The 19986-nt window shown below is 47.9% G+C and overlaps 1 protein-coding gene across 18 annotated transcripts in view; it reads left to right on the top strand.

The window, feature by feature from the left end:
- The window catches only part of MTSS1 (MTSS I-BAR domain containing 1), a 125249-nt gene that overhangs the window by 48710 nt on the left and 56553 nt on the right, over nucleotides 1-19986 (top strand). For 10 of the 18 annotated variants that reach the window (XM_066990728.1, XM_066990726.1, XM_066990730.1 and 7 more), the window contains exon 4: nucleotides 12950-12976. The exons of the other annotated variants lie outside the window; for them this stretch is intronic. In XM_066990728.1, coding sequence (XP_066846829.1) covers nucleotides 12950-12976 — 27 coding nt within the window. The remainder of the gene's footprint in view (nucleotides 1-12949; nucleotides 12977-19986) is intronic. 18 annotated transcript variants of the gene reach the window in all.

The raw sequence follows: 19986 nt of genomic DNA, 5'->3' as shown, positions 1-19986 counted from the left end.
GAGATGCTCTTGGGAGCAAATAAGAACACAAACAACAAATTTATTTTTCTCTGCGTTTATTAGATACTGAATGAAATGTGCTGGGCTGCGTTCAGAGTAAATATTTATGAGAACCACGGGTGAATTGTCCCAATTTACCTTGCAAAGCAGAGCTGTCCTTGTTCCATCGTATCGCCTAGGGCTGCCTGATGCCAGCAGGCGTGCTTCAGAAGCTGGCCTCGGCACCAGCTATTCCCTCTATTTCCCCTCGTTCGTCCTTCGCTCTGTTTACCCGCATTCTTCGGAGGGTCGAGGGATGCTTTTCATTTTTGGGAACTTCTGGCCGTGCCGCCGAGTCTGTGGTTTCCTGAGCAATGTCTCCGGCAGCCAGAGCCCGCGGTGGTTGCGCAGAGTTTCTGAGCAGCTGCTCAGGGCAGAGCCGAGCTGACAGCACACGAGCCTTAAATCTCTTTCCATTGCATTAGCGGCGTTTCCCCCAGAGGCAGGACAGCTATCTGTCTAAGGGAATGACACATTTTCCAGCGCTGTCAGTCCTTAAATAACAAATAAGGAAATTAATAGAGAGCAGGTGAACGTTTCTTCAGAAGAAGGTTTAATGTAACTGGGCTGGTTGATGCATTGCCTCTGGCACAACCGCCTTTTCATAAAAATCTGACATCGTTTGTTCAGTTACCTCTCAGAATTATTTGCCGCTTTTCAGGTTTGTTAATTATAAATGGTGTTACACTCGGTCTGATACGGGCTGGAATTACAACGCTCAGATTGCCTGCCTGGGAAGAAAGCACCTTTCACTAGTAAACAGTGCAGCCTCCATCAATGTGCCAGTCTGTTGGCTGATGAATAGCTGAAGGAAAGACTTATTAGGATTGCTCTAGCTTCAGCTTCCAGTACAAATAGGTCTTTTTGAGGAGCGTGGCGCTTCCACAGGAGCCTTTCATCGACATACTTCAATAGGCTTTCTGCTCTGTAGTCACTACCTTAATCCAGCGATGCAGGCGTGAAACCACACTGCAGACTGGGAAGCTGCAGCGAGTGCTGAGTGGAGATCGATTTAGCTAAGCTGCTTTTGCTTGGCCCGGTGTGGAGTTTAAACCCACAACATTTGTGTGAAGCACCGTTTCTCCCAGTAAGGCTTTTCATCCCGAAAGCAAAAAGTCAGCAACGAGAGCCCAACACCTTTCCCCTGATGTAATGCACGTTTTGGAACAGCAGTGCGAAGGAGCTCTTAATACAGTGTGTTGCTAAAATGCCGTCAGCTGGATGGAAAAAGAGGATTAGAAAATTTGTGTCCAATAAATTGATCTCTGGGCAGAAGTAAGGGCTCTCAGTAAGGTGTCCTGTGAGATAACTGCTGGCTGCAGCTGAGGGTGAATGCAGATAAACCCTCTCTGCCGTAGCTTGCTGCAGGATAGATGGCTTATGAGGGCACAGAGGCAGCAGGGTGAGATGTAGGTTTGCAGGAGCTCATGCAGTTATCTTTTCTGAGAGAGTTTTTCAAAGCAGGCTTGAACATCCAGCAGGGAATTGCGACGTTTGCATCCTTTCCCCTCTGCTTGTTAAACCCCAAGACACAACCTCTGAAGAGCTCAGAGGAAAACCTCAAGGGAGAAGCCTTGATTATTTGAGATGCCCCTGTTGGAAAGGCTCAAGTGTGTTGAGTGGGTAGCTGTACCTCATGGAGAGCCTTTCGGCCTGCTGCTCTCTTTCCCCAAGAGTGCAAAGCCTATGTAAATACTTCAGGGTGAAATGGAGTCCTGTGCGTCCCGTGCAGCCCGACGTCCTTCCAGTGCTGTGCCTGCCCTCCGCCTTCAGTCTGCTTTCTCCAGGCTGTTGGTGGGGTGATGCCCTATTGCATGCCCGGTTTTAGAAAGTAAGTACCAGATACTTTTCCCTGTCTTGAAGTAGGTCAACCGTTAACCTAATTGATTAACTTGGTAGCCAGTCAATTAAATCGATTTGCTCGTGTAAGGGTGACATATTTACCCACTGTGTCGGTGGAAAACTCTGTGTAGTTTTGTGCAGAGAAATTGCAAAAAGCTTTGCTGGGCAGAACGGCCAGGGGAAAACCCGAAGTGATCAAGACCTAAAATACGGATGGCGTTGCAGAAAGCAGATGAACACTGAGCTATTTTTAAAACAAATGTACAGACAATTTGGCCTGAAATGTCAGGTTACTTGCTAAATAGGTGTCCTCATTGGAAGATGACAAGTCTAAGGTGTAACGAGGGAGTATTTTGGTGGAAAATAAACCTTGAAATGCCACTCAGTTTGTGAAAGGAATCGCTTTGAGAGGTCAGTTTCTTTGGGGAGTTAAGCAGCCGTGTGCTTTCGTACTGGAAGCCTGAAGTAGCTGTAACAGCTTCTTCATGGCCTTGAAGAGCGCGCAGAGTATTAGAGACCATCATTCAAAACCTGCCATGAATTATCCATGGAAAAGTGCCCTCAGATAGGAGCCCCTTGGTGGCTGGTTAGTGTAATTAATAGAAATATCTTGCCGCAGCTGTACGGTTTGGTTTAGCAACTCCTCAATTTGAGAATAGTCTTGGGACCGCCTGGGTTTCAATTATCTCCCCGGTGCTCGGGGTAGGGTTTTAACTCAACGTTAATCATGTTCCTCGAGGGAAACGCAGGCAACGAGCAACGGTTAGGGTCGTGCAGGCAGCATAACTCACCCCAAACGGCTGAACCCAGCGTAAATCCACCTTTATGGAGTTAAGTGCTGTGCTATTTGCTTGCTGTTTCAGACGGGACTTTCGAAGGCCTTTGGGGGATTCCAGAAATACAGACCATTACCGGGCTTATACTCGCAACGTTTACTTCGAAAAGTAGACGATATCTAGACTTCTTAAATTGTAGTGCCCTTTTAGCATCGAAGTTGGCTGCAGTCATGGTAGGCAGGCAAACTTTTGCTGTAAAAATGAGGGAATGAAGCAAGGCCTGGCGTTCAGCGTGGTGCTCTCTGTTCGGGCCTGGTCAGATGCAGCGTTGAGGAGCTGCCAGGTAACAGAGCCCTTGGGAACCACCTAAGGCACTGCTTTCCAGAACTGTATTGCTTTTGGAGAAAGACCAGGTAGGAGATGGGAGGGAATTTGAGGACAGAGCAACCAGAGCCCTTTCAACGAGCAGAAGCAGCAGTTTCAGGCAGACCCGTAGTCGTAGATCAATAACGGGCTTCACCTTGTGCGCTGCAGCATTCCCATCCCGACACCGCTCATTTGGTGGCTGGGCTGACGCTGCCCTGTCGCAGAGGGGAGCTTAGGAGGGTGAAAAAGGGGGTCCTGGCAGTTTGGAGTTAATACGAAGGACGCGTGGGCTTTTTTTCTGTCAACGCTTGTAACTTCCAAGCCTCCTCCCAGTTTTCTTGCACAATTTCACGACTGCAAATATTTCAGCTCTGGCTCCTGCAGCCACTTTTTGCTGTCTGGAAGATGTGCTGAGTGGTTTTGTGGCTGATTTTGCTTCAGGAAGTAGCATTTCGCATGGCCCTTCATGCTGAGGAGCTCCTCAGGGCTCAAAACATAGGGGATACGGGTAAGGCTCAGCTCTTATATGTTCCATATGTGAACAGCAAAGTGTACACCCGTCTGGGAGACATCCCTACACTGAAAATGCCTTTGCTCCCAGAACCTGCAGGAATACAGGCGGATATCGATATCTTTTAATAGATGGAGCAAAACAGCTTAATGCTGGCTTTATGGCCTTTTTTTCAGAGGGGAGATTGAGTTGGTCTTACCATGACCAGGCTTTCATGGGAAGCTTCCATTCGCAAAGCTGTTTCCCACCGTACTTTATCAGCTGGAGCCAGATCTTATTAAAACCCAAACAGAGTAGCCAGCTCTGACTATTAGCTTAATGGTTTAATACCAGCTTCTCTGTAAAGTAGAAGCAGCAGGTTATTTAAAACATGTAGGTCAGATTGGCCTGGTGTTTTCCAGTGAGATCACATAAGGACGGGATTAGCAAAACTCTCAAACACAGCAGGTACACCTGGCGTGGGGCATTTTTTTGGTTCCCCTTTGCTTTCGGAGGTCCAACTGCAAAGTATACAGTAAGCAGACTTTTAGTATTTACTTCCAAACGTGATATTAGCAGCACAGTGCTTCTGCTCCCTCTGAATTAGCAGTGGTATTTTTAATGTTAATATTCCATTGCAAGTCATTTGGCCACAAGTTTAAAATGAAAATGTTTTCGTGGAGAAATCCCATCTTCCTTTTTTTTTCTTTTTTTTTTGCAAGAGGGTTGCAGTATAAACAAAATGGCAAATGAATGTTAAAAAGCCAGCCCATCCCCAATTTTTTGTTTATCAAAGCTAGTAGCTGCAGAAAGTGAACAGTTTAAATACCCTGGGTTTTTAATTCATTATTTCTTCAAGAGTAGACAGTTTGAGGTGCTGGGTTGTTTTTGTTGTTCTAAGGACAGTTCACTCTGCAATACATCTCCTGCATTATGGAGAAAGTAGGCTTTGTTATGATTATAAGTGGATGTTTATGTACAGTTAGGGCTCTTTGCTGTAAAACCCAAAAAGCATCCTTAAATATTTAGGACAGCCTGCTTCCTGAGACAGCGAAAGCCTTAGCTGCGTTCCGTAGGAAGTGAGGGAAATGGCAATATTTACGTACAGAGAGGAGGCAGATGCCCATCCGCAGGAACCTCAGTGGTGCAGGAGGGTCCCATTAACAATCTATTGTAAACTTTGGTGTTCAAAGGGCAACAATAAACCTACCACTCAGCGCTGAAACTCAGAGTTTTTCTACAAATCTCTCTCCTTGCTTAGTTGCTGTTAATTGGGTTGGTAATTGGCGTGACAGCTTTTTGGGGGAGCAGGCAGGCCACTGCCTTCTGGAAGCAGCCTGGTGCGTTCGTGCCATTTAACTGGCTGCGTTCGGTGTTACGGTTCACAAAGAAAGGGTGGGGAAATGCAGATTTTTTGGTGGTTCTGTAGGGATGGTGACAGGTAACGGTGAATTTTATCAGTCCAAGCAAGTGACAGTTGTTACAGTCTGTGTAAGCAGGTTCGAAATGCATAATGCATTTAAAAACATAATTCTTCGGATTCACAGCAATAAAGGCTTTTCGGCGAGAGAGCGGTGATGGAAAACTGCAGCACCCTCGGAGGAAGGAAACAGATGGCAGGAAGAGCTTCCAGATACTTGACAGGCTGCAACAGACTTAAGGCAGGCAGTAACAAATGGGCACAAGGGATGGGGTTTTGCTCTAGCTCTCGTGGTTCAGTCTTGACAAAATGCCTGATGTGCTGTGCGTTGGTACCAAAGTTTCATGCCCTCTGTCCTTCGGTGGTCTTTATGGAGCCGCTTGTGGCCAGCAGAGTGCCCTGAAGAGGAGTGAAGGGTTGCTTACTATGAAAAAAGGGTTGCTTACTATGAAAAAACTATGAAGTTCCTACATCTGACTAATAGCAGGACTTGGTGTTGAGTAACAGCAAGCGAGAACTGAAAGTGAGTTTAATTCTTAGGTCCAGGTTATTCAAGGATGCGTGCCAAAAATGGCTGCACGAGGCTGGTTTAAAAAGAAGTAATGGTAATTAAAAATATGCATTTCTGCATGCCTATGAACAAATCATCGAGAGCAAGGGGATGAGTGCTGGGATTTCCTACCTCGGGCGCCTTGCTGGGACAGAAGCGGGCAGCGGTTGGTATTTTACACTGCTCAGACCGCTGCAAGCACTGGCGAGCGGCCTGTGCACAGTCAGCTCCCTTCTGCAAACACAGTGCCAAATTTCACATTATTGACTCTAACAGATAACAGACTAATGTACGCCGAGGAAATCTCATAGCTTCTGATAGGAGCAGCTACCTAGCTGAATTTCCGCGCAGCTGTTGGAACCTAAACAACTAAACAGAGCACCCCTTTGGGTGCTGTTCCTTCCCAGGGTCTGCCTGGAGCTGTGAGAGGTGCAGGAGGGCAGCTGGGCTGAAAGGCAAGGCTGAAACAAACCCTCAGGGCTTGACAAGAGCGCACAGCTCCGTAGTTATTTAGGTACTTGATCTCCCATTTCTTTAAGCCTCTGATACCCACAAAGGTTTCCTCTTAGGAGTTCACAAGATGTTTTATGGGGTGGTTTAGCCTTTATTTGCTGGGTGCTTTTCTTTTCCTCCGCTAAACCATCTCGTGGCCTGTCAGACCTTCCGTGTGAGTTCTCTCCCTACCACGAGGCAGAGCGTGGTGTTGCTGGAAGTCAGCTTTAGAAGGAGCTGCTTTATTCCCAGGCTGTTTGGAGCGTGGGCAGGGAGCTTTGCAAGCTGCCTACGTGACCGAGGGCAGCTAAGTAAGCAGGTACTTACCGTGAGCAAGCAGTTGAAGGAATGCGGACTGGGATAAATGACTTCGGGGTAATCTGTAGAACAGGAAAAGCAATCAAGTTGTAAAGTATCTGCCTGGGCTCAGGGGTCTGTGTGTTCCTGAGGTCCTGTTGTTTTCACCTATCTGTGTGTCTTTTGACTAATAACGGTGCTGTGCTGCCTGAAGTGGGTAGTTTCACATCCAGTACTTCACCGTTTGCAAGCAAAACTTGACAACTTGGGGCATTCAGGCTGAGGTGAAGCCAGTGTATGTATAAATGAGATGCTCTTCTTTGATTTCTGGAAGTTAATTACAGGAAATAAAATACAGCCAGAAGAGGTTTAAAGAAGCCGGAGTCCATTGTGTTCTGACTGTCCATGGGGAGCGTCTTTGAGACAACCTGGTCCTGGGTCACGCTTGGGCCTACGCTTGGGCCTACTTGGGCGCTACGGGTGGCGACGTGAATGTGGCAGCCCGACGAGCCTGAAGAAAGCCCTGAGAAACTGCTCCTCTTCTGCAAGGCCTCAATTTAAGGAGGAGGTTAGACGGCCGTGTCCTCGCTTGACTTGCTGATGTAATATTAGACTGGACGGTAGGAAGAACCCGATGGAGCAACCTTGATTACAGCCGTGATCTGCCGCGGAGATAAGCGGCCTCTGATGGAACAGGTCACGAGATAAGATTTGGTTATTTGTAACGCGCCTTGTTGCTTGCTGCGTCTTTTCCAGTGGCCTGATTTTCTGTTAGTCTGAAGTGGCTGCATCCAGAAACAAAATAACTTCACAAAACCGTGCTGGATTCAGGACCCTCTCGAAGCAGCTTTGTCACAGGGTGGGTTACTTGGGCCAGAGCTCGCTGTTCACATGCAGAGCTTTTGCATTTTGGCAGGGAGATGTGATGACAGTGCTCCGAGCCGGAGCTGCGTTCCTTATGCATGTTTTAATTTGAACTGCTCAGGTTAGGTAACTCAAAGGGCCCTGCGCAGGAGCGGGCTCCGTTCTGTCTGCTCTGCCTGCATAGGCAAATGGAGCCGCTTTTTAAGTGCGTGGCAGCAGTTCACATGAAGCCGAGGATGAGGGAATGTGTTTTGTTTGGAGGAGACACTGGCCCTTCTATTAATTTCTCGACAGCTCAAGTTTTGCTCCAGCGTCCATCCAAACAAGGGAAAAAGTAACCTGTCAGTGTGAAGCAGAGCGAGCGTATTGCAAGCTGCTATCTTGCGCACAGGCTTTTGCAAGAAGGAAAAGAAGTAGGGGTGCCATTAAATTTTCCTTCGTGGGCAACGAAGATCGCAAATAACATATTTAGTCACACCAGGATTACAGTTAATCCTATAGGTCACATCAAAGCGAGCCTCTCTCATTGAAGTTGCGCTCTCCAGCGCTTGCCTCGAAGGCTTGTCCACGCGCGGAGCCTGTAATCTGCCTGCGTGGTGGTTGCTGCGGAGAGCTGCCCCCAGGAGCTGCCAGTCTGCCCTGCGTGAAGCCATTAAACCCCCACCAGGAAAGATCTGGCGAGCACCTACCTGGTGGGTCACGGGAAAACAGGGAATAAAGGGACTGCGGCTCTTGGTCGTCCTCCCTGCCTTGCCTGGCGCTTCCCTGTACACCTGGAGGGGCAGAGATTTCGTTTTTCAGAGGTGGAGAACTGCTGCTTTGTGGTCCAGGCACAAAAACTGTTGCCGTTTATGCCAAAATGGAATTCCTGCCCGGTTTTGTTTTGTCTCCTTCGGTGTTTGTATTGGCTTGGCGTTTTCATATTTTGTATCTAATGTCGGTATTTGTTTCTGGGAAGAAACTTTTCCTTGCACTTTAATTTGTACAATTTGTTTGTTTAAACTTGTTGGCAACTTTAAAACTCGGCAGTCTGTTCCATATGCCGGTATCAGCGCTGCTATTAGTGAGACATACTTGAAAAAGTCAAACAGAGCGATCAGGCAGGGAGTGTTTTCTGTGAAATAGTTGGGAGTATTTTCATTTGCAATAATATTTGGGAATGGTTTTGATCTATTTGGTGGATAATTCTTAAAAAAACGTAGCTATTTTGGCTTGTACTGAGTCAAGGTTGTACAGTATTGAACCCAGGGAAAGCTTTTTTATTTGCAGCATGGTTTATAACCAAGATAACAGCATCAGTATGATAGGCGACGACTGAAAATTACCTGTTGGGCACAGCAAAAGCTGTGAAGAAAGATGGGTTCATACTGTGGATGACAGGAGGACTGGTTAGTTTATTAGAGGAGAAAAATCATGATGGGGTGTGTTGTGGATTCAGGAGATGAGCAACGACATCTGGCTTGGGGACGATCTCAGACTGGAGCTGTAACGGCACGGTGGTGTCTGTGAGGGTCAGAATAGTGCAAGCCTGGTGGAGGCGGCGAAGGAGTGCAAAAATGGGAGGGATGCGATGATTTTAGCGGCATTGGTAAAGCAGGGGAAGCAACACAAAGTGTGAACGAAGCAAGAGCACGCTTATCAAAAAAAGAAGATACTAGCGTTACCAAATAGCTGAGTTATGGATGGGAAAAGCCTCATCTCTGCTGTTTTTCAGAAGGAACCCACGAGACCTGAGCCCATGCTGAAAGTAGCAGTGTGGAGAAGGGGTTAAGCAGAGAGCAGGCCCCCACGGTCAGGCTCTCGGACCGTGTCTGCTGCCTTCGGGAAACGGGGCTAGAGCAGGCTCCGAGCCTGCCTTTTTTTGGCAGGGTTTCACCTAAAGTAATGCCTGAACATCATCAACAAAGGGAAGTGGTCCAAGATGTTTAAGACGGAACAGGTCTGTAAAGAAGAGCTCGTCTGAGTCATCCGTGTCAAGTTGCTTACTTTGTTCGTGCTTGGTAATACTGAAAAAAAAAAAACCAGTTTCCCGGATTGAGGATGCTGCGCTCCTGCTGATCACAAAGTTATTTCGGGGGGAGCTCCTTCCCCCAGGAGGAAGCTCTGAGCGGAGTGCACAGGGCTGAAAGACTGGGGATTGAGCCCTGTAAATGCCCTGTAAAAAAACGGAGTGGGAGAGACGAGGGGAAAGGTGGGAAAAGGCCAAACCACAAGAAACAAAGGAGCAGGCAATTAAAGGAGAGACATGGCAGGCTGCGCTGAAGGCAGCTCGCTGGCCAGAGAAGAAGGGATTGCATTGCTGAACGCTGTCCGGAGAAGATAGTTATTTCTGGCTCTGAGTTATGGCTCAGATTCATGTAATATTTAAAGAATAGATCTGTATTTTTCATGATGAGCAGCCTGAAAGCAAAGGCTGGAAATTTGCCATCTGTGGAGAAACTCCTTTGCTGTAGATACATGCTGTGAAAGCGAGTGGGGCTGAAGCGAAGTCCATTAGCAAATTCCTTTATTGACGGGAGTGCGAGGTGAATGCTCTGGACCAGACGCAATACCCAGTGAAATGTAAAAAAAAAAAAAAGTGCTTAACTGTTGAATTCCTTTTCAAAAATGTAATGAGCAGCATACGCTGGTTTCTCAGTGCCAAAGTCAGCTTTCAAATTACAAAAGGTGTTAGGGAAAGGCAGCGCAGCGTCTGCTCCAAAATCTAGGGTTAAGATACGAGACAAAGTTCATAGGATTGGCCAACCGTTGTAATGAGTTGGGATGTGCTAGGCAGTTGCCTAGTTGGCCTTTCTGTGGGTATGTCATTGTGCAGTCCCCCGTTTATCCGGGCTTGCTCCGTGACTCCGGGAGCAATCCCTGGTGCAGCTCGTCTGTCCAGCTGTAGCCCTGCTACATGCATTAACTTCTGCATCTGCTCAGGGAGCGTGCGGATTTTAAGAGGCTTTTGGAAAATAGTCCGCGTCCCTGTTACCTTATCTGATGTCTTACACACTTCAGGCTGAGAATTTCACGTAGAAATTTGTGTTTTCAGAGGCTTTTGGGAAATAGTCCGTGTCTCTGTTATCTCATCTGATGTCTTACACGCTTCAGACTGAGACTTTCACATAGAAATTCCTGGAACGAGATCTCCCTTGTGTGACTGGAAAGCTTTTGTGCCCCAAACTTCTGGGTGAGGCAGCTCAAATCTCAGAGGACTCTGAAAGGTGAGTGACGGGCAGCGGTACTGCTCTGGTTGTCCAGCCCAGCTTGCTTCTGCAAAATAGAAGCAAGTGAGAGAATTTGTAAAGCAAACTCTGAAATGTTCGCTTACGCTGTTGTGTGGGAAGAATACACGTTTCTAACTAGCTATTTGCCCAGGGAGGTGGTGGAGTCACCGTCCCTGGGGGTGTTCAAGGAAAGGTTGGACGTGGTGCTTGGGGACATGGTTCAGTGGGTGACATTGGTGGTAGGGGGGTGGTTGGACCAGAGGATCTTGAAGGTCTTTTCCAGCCTTAATGATTCTGTGATCCTATGAAAGGGACAGTGGTGGTGGCTGCACTGGGACTGCGCTATACAACGAAGACGATCACGTACCACGGCATCTCCATTCGGCAGAAGCAGCGGCAAAATGGCCTGCCTGCTGAACGAGGGAGGCTGCCGGCTTCTCCTGCAGGCGGCCCGCAGGCAGACGGCAGCTGGGTCAGGCCCTTGTGCAGCGGGGCTGAGAGCAGGCCCCGTGTCCCGCTGCGGCGGTGCGGGAGCGTGCGGGCAAGCTGAAGGGCTGCTCCTCGGGGCTGCAGCCGCTGCTCTGCGTGGGACCCCGTTACGGCTCGGGGTACTTTTGGCCCAGCTGCTGCGAATTTAGCAAGCACGGTCGGTTTTAGGCTTGGTTTTCATCTGACACGTAGGCAATGATTTAATTCTCCTTTTCTGGCATTTGTGTGTGCAGGAGGCAGTTTGCAGCCCGCCTTCACTGCTTCAAAATAAAAACCTGCGTGTTTTGAACTGCAGGGCGGGTGCCACCTGGGTCGCAGGTCGCTGAACTGTGACGGTTGCACGTCTTGAATGTTACCCCACGAAACGGCCCCTGAGGACTGGTCAGGGTGGCTGAGCATGCAGTAGGTTTGCAGTTAGAAAATCTGAGTGTAGCAGGTTTTTTAAAATGGTGGGGGTAGAATAACACCAAGTATTTATAGATGCAGTGGTACCTGCAAGGTGGATTCTGATTGATTTAAGGGCTGGAAGTGCCCCTAAGTCATTTATCCTTGAAGATCCCTTACTGCAAGGCATTACAAGTTACCCAGGAGAGCGTAGCACAGAGGGTGTGGAGCCTTCCGTTGGACGCTTCTGACTTTTTAGCCTTGCAAGTGCAAAGGCGATCGCTCATTTGAAGGCTCCACACAGCAGGTGAGTTTTTGTATGCTCTTAAACCTGTTTCCCCATGCCAGCTGTTGACTGTGAAGGTAACAGCGGAGCAATTTGCTCGTCTGTGGCCGGGCTGCACTGCCCGGAGGAGGCAGAGGGGAGCCCGCTCCCAGGTCTGTCCTCTGCCATTCCCCGCTGTAGCAGCAGAGCTGAGGGTCCTGCCCACAGCTGTGTTGTGTTTTGGTTTTTTTGTGGGCACACTTGTTAACTTCCTTACCCAGCCAGCTATCCGAAAGGAGGAGCTAATTAAAGAAAATAAATGGGATAGGTAGGGAGCGGGGGAAACCCTCGGTTTCTTTGTGGCACGAGAATCGACATTTTTCAGGTTGTTTGGGCCTTGTCAGAAAATGTTTTGTTCAGCCTTTGTTTTCTATTGAATCCTGTGTGCTTGGTTAGCTTCTTTTCAAATTAAAAAAAAAAAAATCAACCAAAAAGCCCCCTCCATACATGGATTGAAAGCTTTATCTGTTTATCTCCTCATTAAAAAGACTGTCTATGAAATGTGCTGACAGGGCTTTTACTCTCTTGCTTTCTATTCTCGCCACATTTTCCACTGAAAGCCTCCCCTCTTCTATTTCTGTCCCGCAGTAAATGGGACTTTCTGGTGGTAGAGGCTCCGGGCTTTGTTTCTGCCTCCCCGTGGACCGAGTCCGTGGCCCTGGGTAGGAAACCTCGAACGCGCAATTCGCAGCACCTGGGAGCTGGTTCGGCTGTAGGGCTAAGTAACCTGAAGGTGTGTTTGTACTGGTGTAGCTGAAATCGTACCGACACAAGCTGTAAAAATGGCCAGTGTTGTCCCAGCAGTGATACCGCGGGGTCTGGACCAGTGACCTCCAGCCTTTGCTGGTCCCCACAGTTGGCATCACTGCTCAGCTGTAGCTGCAGCCTTGCTCGAGCAGTTTGGGTGAGCTTGATGGTTTGTGAACTGCCACAAAAAAGATTAATATATATATATGTGTGTCTGTAATCAAAGCCTGAGCGTCTGGTTTTGCTTCTGTTTCTCTTCGGTTCGATCTAATAACTCCCTTATCTGCAAATAAAAACGCTGCGAGTCTCACTCGTGTGCAGCTGCGTGCCTCATTCTTCACCTTGACAAGAGAAACAAAAAGAAGAAAAAATGTTCACCGTAATAAACAGAAATGCAGAATCAGCGTGGGAGAGGCAGCAGTGCTCCCGTGCCAAGTCCCACAAAAGACGCAGCAGGCTGAGAGCGTGGATGCGGACGGGCAGAACAAGCTCTTGGTCTGGGTTTTTGCGCCGCTTTCCCCTGCTCAGCTCTTGCACAAAACACCCGTGCGGCAGCGTGAACTTGGCGACGCCCGCTATGGGGAGCAGACAGCTGCAGGCTCAATTAATTACCCTTTCCGATCTTTTTTTTTTTTTTCATTTTCTTTCTTTTCCGGAAGGTTGGAGTGACTTCCACATCCTCACGGGTGAGCGGCGTTTACGGCTTGTTGACTTGGATCGAAGCGGAGCGCGGGGTCGGGTCCCACCGTCAGTGGTTTCTGCACGTGGCAGCCTCACTCGGTGTCTCTCTGGTGGGCGAGCTGAGCTGCTGGCTGCTTCCCTGGAGCTTCCCCAGCAGCTCTGTCCCCCCATGCAGATGAAATTTGGGGTGCAGCTCCTGTGCTTGTCCTCGGGGAGAAGCGGTGGGAGCCTGCTGGTTCCTCTCAGCTCCTTGCTTTGGAAACCACTGCTCTCGAGAACGCCTTCGTCCGCACCTGTAAATCTGGATGTGGTTTTTGTAGTCAAGAGGGTTGGGTTTGTTTATTTGTTGTTAAATACGATTAAAGACCAGGCTGTGCTAGGCTGATTGACTAATCACTTTATTTCTCAGCTAATAGGTCAGATTTCGTGAGGAGCACCATTTCCCCTTCCCCAGCAGCAGAGCAGCGCGCTGCCAGGTGCGTGCCTGCTTTGCGGTCCCCTTTCTGAAGCTTCTGGCATGGCACGGAGGTGACCGCGGGATATTCTAATGAAGCCGGAGTTATTAAAAAAAAAAAAATCTATTAGATTTCAGGGATGTTTGGGCTTCACGCTTCAATAGTGCTAATTAGATATGTGACCCATTTTCATTCTGCTTCAGCTCCTGGGGATGGTGGAGCCTCATTACAAATACAAGGAGAGAGAATGCCCCTGTTCCCTACTCTAAATAGCTTCTTCAAAACATGCCCAGAGGGCTTTAGGGGGTTTTTGTGTGGACACTGATTATGTTTTCTTTTTCTTTAAACCGGGGAAGTGGTATGGGGGTGGTATTTCCCTCTCCAGAAATAAATAATTGAACGCTTTTTTTCTTTAATTTGGAAAACCTAATGGCAAATTAGGACCCTTTTGAATTTTAAGTTTGCCTTGTTTTTATTGACAGGGGAATAAGCTTGAATGCTTTCAAAGCCTAAAAAAAATGCTTTTAATATCACAGTAGCATCCCATTAATTGGTATTTTTAGCTAGCAGAGTCCTCGCAACCCATCTCCTCGTGAAATGAGCTGCGCATTCAGCTGGAGGCAGGCAAAAGGTAGCAACCAGGAGAGGCACTTGGTGAGAAATAGACTGCCAAAACGCAGATAGTGACACAAAGCTGAGCCCGGAGGGGCCCCAGAACCCATCCCAGCAGCAGTTTTCGGAAAGCTCCCAACTCCTGAGCTCTTTTCGCCAGGACTCCGTCGTTTCCCGAGAGCAAACAGCCGAGCGACAGCAAATTCCACCCGCGCTTCGGGGCGAACCCTGGCCGAGACCTGTGAATGAGCGTAAGCGTAGCAAAAATAATATAAATATAAATGAATAGAAGGTAACGGAGCGTTGCCAGGCAACTGTCAAAGGCACCTCGGTTCCTGCATCTCCGGAGTTTGCTGAAATGACCTCTTACATTTCGAGCATCTTGCCTGCCCGTGTACGAAATGGTTGCTCCGAACTTCGCGGGTGCGCCTCGTGGGCAGCAGTTCGGCTGGCAAGTGCTGTCGTGTTCGGCGGTACAGCACTGAGTCTGTAAAAAAAAAAATGAATAAAAAAAGCAAGGAGTGAGGGTAAAGACTACCTGGGTCCCACTCTGAGCAGCACAGCAGGCACTCAGGGCTGAATAAGTCAATGTCTGTGGTTTAGCTGTGTCAGTAGGATTAATGTGAAAGCAGGCAGAAAGGGGAACTTGCTGTCGCCGTCGTTTTTAGTGACTGCAGTAAATGGCAAGGTAAGGGGGGGTTTACCTCTGAATTTACTGCTCTGAGGACTGCTTTATAAACCTCTGCCTCGGAGCCTTGCTTTAAAATGAAGTCTCTACTAAAGCAGGCTGTGGCAGAGGAGTTTGGGGCAGGTCAGTGCGACCAGAGGATGGTTTTCTGGGCTCTCGCTGCGCTGCTCTGGCAGGTCCTTGGGTGCCGAGGAGCCCGGGGCTGCGCTCTCTGCAGCTCCTGCCTTCGTGTCGACGCAGTTAACCTTTCCCGTTGGCTGAGTGGGAGGGAAATAACCTTTTCAAAAGCTGTGTTTTATCAGGGTAAACACAACTTGTACATTGTAAACACGGGCAACATGACTGGATTTTAGGTAGGTTGCTTTATTGCTTGCATGGCTTTCCTATTCAGAGCACGTCAGGTGCTGCAGTGCGTCCCCACCACGAGGGAGCTGCGGTCTGAAAATCCACAGCGTGCAACAGGATGGAAAGGACTCCGGGTAGGAATTACTCGAGCTGGAATCCTTCAGTTATTTGAGCTGCCGTTTGGCTTAATTCGCTGTAAATATGCAGGACTGCACGCAGCGAGTAACGGTTTACACATTTATATAAGCCTTTGAAGATCAGAAACAAACTCGGCTGCATTTTGAAATAGGTTCAGCTGCGTGATGCCTGACTGCGAAGTATTCTTCAGAAGATTCCGGTGACATTTCTCATGGATGTTTGCTTTAGTCACGGATTATTCTGCAGATTTTTGACGAAAAATCCATTTGTGTGTTTTTCCCTCATCTTTACCGCTTGTTTTTCTTAATCCCGCTATTTTCATTGTTCTCTCACATATCTTAGTCTCAGATCTTCGAGCTGTTTTGGCTTACCGCGGAGTTTAAAAAGGGGAAAAAAGTAATTGAAAGTTAATTTTGAAGATTTCCCCTGCACAGAAGTGTTGAGTAAGCCTTAGCTACGGCCAGAGAAGAGCCTTCGGCCGCAGCCAGCAGCGTCCTGTGAGTGAGCTGATGTTGCGGGTACACGGTACGTACGTACCACTCTCTGCATCTGTTGGTACACCAACTGGTCCTTGTGAGGAGTGAAAAACTGCCTTGCCACTGGTGGTGTCACCGAAATTTTTAGGCACATATACACAGATGCAGTTACTCCCTGAGAATACACCTCGGGTTATCGCAGTGCAGCGGAAGGCGGCTTTCCCACTTGCTCGGAAAGGAATGCGGCTCCCAGCGGGCCCTAAATGCCGCTCTGTTTTTTTGCATTCCACTGAAGATAGCGACTGGGACTTTCTCTTGAGAAGAAAAACAGAAAACACCTGTCGCTGCGGCCGCAGGCTGAACGGCAGCTGGTGCCTGAGCAGCGTGCGTACGTCCGAGGGCTCCGGCATGCCTGCCTGCAGAGTGCTCAGGCTTGTAAAGTCCCGCTCTGGAATGGCTTTAAAATAAAGTTTGTCTTGAACAGTGACTGGTAGTTTTTGACATAACTAAATGGATTAGATACAAGGTGGGGGTGTTATCTAGGAAATTTCATAGAATCATAGGATCATAGAGTATCCTGAAGTGGAAGGGACCCATAAGGGTCGTCGGGTCCAACCGCTGGCTCCACACAGGTCTACCCAAAAATTCACATCATAAAGACCATTTCAAAGAAGCTGATGGTCAGATCCTGGAGATGTTATTCTTTGAGTCAGCTCACCAACTAAACATGTTTAAAGGTGTGGGTATAATTCACTGAGCCTCTCTTCTTTGGTGGGGCTGAGCTGTAAGGGCTTTAAGGAAAGGATTCGTACAAAATGGCAGGTATATGTGCAGGATTTGGCTCTAAATAAGATTATAGAAAGTCCAGGTATGTTACTGAACTCAGGCATAGACAAGCGCTAAAAGAGGTTAATTTGTATGTTTAGTGTTAAAATAATATTTCTGTCTAGATGAAACGAACCGTTTTCAAATCTTCTGGATTAGTCCAGACAGAGTAAACATCTTTAAAAAGCACATTCTCCTGAGAGCACTTTATTCTGCAGCCAGGCACACGAGGAGCTGGGTGCAGGGTTTGAAGCATCTTATCCAGATTTTGCTGCTCCGCTGGTTGAAAAAGAGCTGAGGGACCACGGTAAACACCTGAAGAAGCTGTTGGGGTGTATTAGCGAACGGTTGGTGTTGAAGGCTCGGTGTTGTTACAGAAGAACAATTGAAACACGGTGATCTGTACAAGATGCTTTGTTTCGCTGGCTGACTGGGTGCATTCTCTGGAGTGGGGATCATGATGTGCCAGTAATTGCAGTTAAATGAACATGGCTGGCTCTCAGGCAAATGAAACCTAATTTGTCACAGCTGTCAGAATGATCATGTCATGTTTGTTGCCTTCAGCAGCAGTTTTAGGTTGCAAAGCCTGTTATGTTCCCATCTTTTTCTTGTTAAATATTGTGCAGCATGTTTTCTGACCCTATTATTCACATTTTTTTTTTTAATTTTTAAAGGCAAACGCACCAATTCTGTCTCTTCTATCAGCTGGGGTTGAACTTCTGTGAACCTTAGTCATGCGGGCTGGAGTTGGTTAATTTGGTGCGCTTGGAGGACTTGAACCTAGCAGCAATTCGAGGGCTTGCAGGAGCAGTAGAGAGATTTGCTAGCAGATTCATCTGGTCAGGGGTTTGGAAATCATGCTTCAAATTAGCTTATAAAGAGCAGCCCTCCCAGGCTGAATCGAACGTGTAGTTACACTTTACAGCATCAGCTGCAGACAAAAGAAGCACAGCGGCTCTGAATTTTGCGTTTGTGCCAGCAGGAAATACAGCAGAATAATGCCAGTCTCCATTATTAGTACCTAAAAAACCAAACCACAGTGAGGTGTACGCCTCTTGAAATCCCCCTTAGTCATAATTTCAGTATTTATTTACTTTCCTTTGTAGATTAACAGATTGGGTCTAAATTGAATAGAGCTAGTCCTGTTCTGTAAAACAAACAAATGCTAATTTTTGGATGTCAAGCCTGAGGGAGCAGAGAGATTTCCTGCTCTGTTCTTCTTCTAAAAAAGGAAACACAGCTCAAAAAAAAAATAATCCCTGGATCCCTGAAACACCCGTAAGGCTGTCTGACTTCTCCAGCCCTCCGGGGCTCTGAATGGAGAGGTGGAGGGTCTGTGTCTGTTGTGCATCGCAGTGCAAGGCTGGAAAATGTCAGTGGTCTTCATGGAGGAGGAGGAAGAGTTCTGAGCTTTCAACACAGGTCTCTGGGAAGCGTCTTCTCCAGCTGCATCTCCTCCTTGCTCCATCACCTGCGAGCAAAACCCTCCTGCCCAGGCCTCCTGGTGCTGAGGTCAGGGTGTGCAGGTATCGACACTCATCACCGGCTCATCCCGGCGGTGCCTGCCCTGATGGGACATCTCTGGGGCCGTCCTTTCCCTTCTCCACCCTCGCTCATGCCCTTTGTGTCTCCCCAGTAATTTTCTGCTGAAAAAAACTTTCTGCCTGACCTCCGCTGGCCCCTTACCTCTGGTCCAGCACGGGACCCGTGGTCCCACGGGACTTTGCCTGCATTGCTGGGAGACCTTCGACCGGCTCTGGTGCTGCCTGTGCCCAGTTGTGTATGTGTCGCACTTGGAAATGTAGGGCTGGGATGTACTGGGGGAATTAAAAATGATGGAAGATGGAGCAGAGCTCTCTAAAACTACCTGAAAGGAGGCTGCAGCGAGGAAGGTGTTGGTCTCTTTGTTCAGGTTGCAGGTGATAGGATGTGAGGGAACAGTCTCAGTTTGCAGCAGGGGAGGTTTAGGTTGGACATTAGCAAGAATTTCTTTATGGAGAGGGTTGTCTAGCGTTGGAACGTGCTGCCCCGGGAAGTGGTGGAGTCCCCATCCCTGGAGGTGTTTAAGAGACGTGTTTGTGGCACTAAGGGACATGGCCTAGTGGCGGGACTCAGTGGGTCAGGTTGATGGTTGGAAGTCGTGATCCTGAAGGTCTCTTCCAACCTAGGTGATTCTGTTCTCTGTTTCTATACAACTGATCCCACCGAGCTGCCTTGTTAATGAAGTTCTTGGTGCGTATAGCTGCCAGAACATAAGGCAGAAGATGAACAGATTCTTCAAGGGGTTTGTTTCAATATATTTGATCTCCAGTTCCTCTTGTGTGATACGGACTGTCGTGCAAGCACCCCTTTCTTTCAAAGAAACTGCGACCCCTGATGCTCAGTGCTTTTAAAAAGAAGTTTTAATCTTCCATAATAGCTACATGACAGTTTAATAGTTGATAAAAGAAAAACAAAAAGTTACACATCTGCTTTTGTAGATTGTGGGGACATGACATTACAGATAAACATTATGAGCTTTAGCTTAATGATTTATTGAAGCTCATTTCTTCATTTTATTGCGGCTTTCAGTCTTTTACTATGCAGCTGTCTGGTTTCCCCAGAGAATGGAAGACTAGCTCAGAGATATAAATCTCTGTTAATGATTTTAAATAGCTATCTATCTATATATAATAGGAATCTTTTCTTTTTTTTTTTTTTTTCTTTTTTTGCCCTGGGCATTCAATCATGGGATTAGGAGAGGGTAATCAATAATCCTGGATGCACAGCACAGCCTCTCGCAGCGGTTAGTGCTCATAGTCTTGGGCTGTGCGGAGCTATTGCCAAGCCCCCTCAGCACCTTACAGCCTCTTGCTCTCTGCCCTGTCTTGCTGGTCAGCATCTGGAGGCTTCCAGCTGAAAAGGTCTCTTCAAGAGCCTTTGCATGCTGGAGGGGATGACTTTTTTTCCCTTAACACCCGTGTGAGCCAGTTGCCTTGGGCATCTTCTACCTCAGTGGCAGAGAAAAGTGAAGGCACAGCCGTGCCGCAGCTGGATGGGAGCACTGCTGTCCTTTGTCCTTTGGAAACAAATGTTGAATGGGGTTGGTGTGCCAAGGAGGACCTGTTGTGAAGTAAGAGAGCAGAGGCAAACGTACCCGGGACCATGCGGTGAATGTGACAGATCTCTGGGCGTTAGCCAGGATGCTCCTCACCTGCTGTAGTTTGTCTGAACCAGCTGTGGAAGGACCCTTTTCATCATGGAAAGAACCTAGAGACTTCAAAATAATGTTTCCTCCTCGTTTTTTCCCTAGTGAGACCAGATGTGTTCCCATGGCTGAGATCCAGGACCAGGAAATACAAGGTGTATTTGGATGGGAAGGGCAGTTGCGGCTTTGGTATCTGTCTTTTGCTTTGCACACGTTAAAACCTGGTCTGTGTAGCCATTGATCTATCAGGAAATCGGTGATTTAGGAGATGAACTGTGTCTGCAGGGTC

The sequence above is a fragment of the Anser cygnoides genome, chromosome 2 (assembly GCF_040182565.1).
Source record: "Anser cygnoides isolate HZ-2024a breed goose chromosome 2, Taihu_goose_T2T_genome, whole genome shotgun sequence".
NCBI lineage: Eukaryota > Metazoa > Chordata > Aves > Anseriformes > Anatidae > Anser > Anser cygnoides.
Note: the sequence above shows the minus strand (reverse complement) of the source record. Positions and strands in the feature narration are given on the sequence as shown.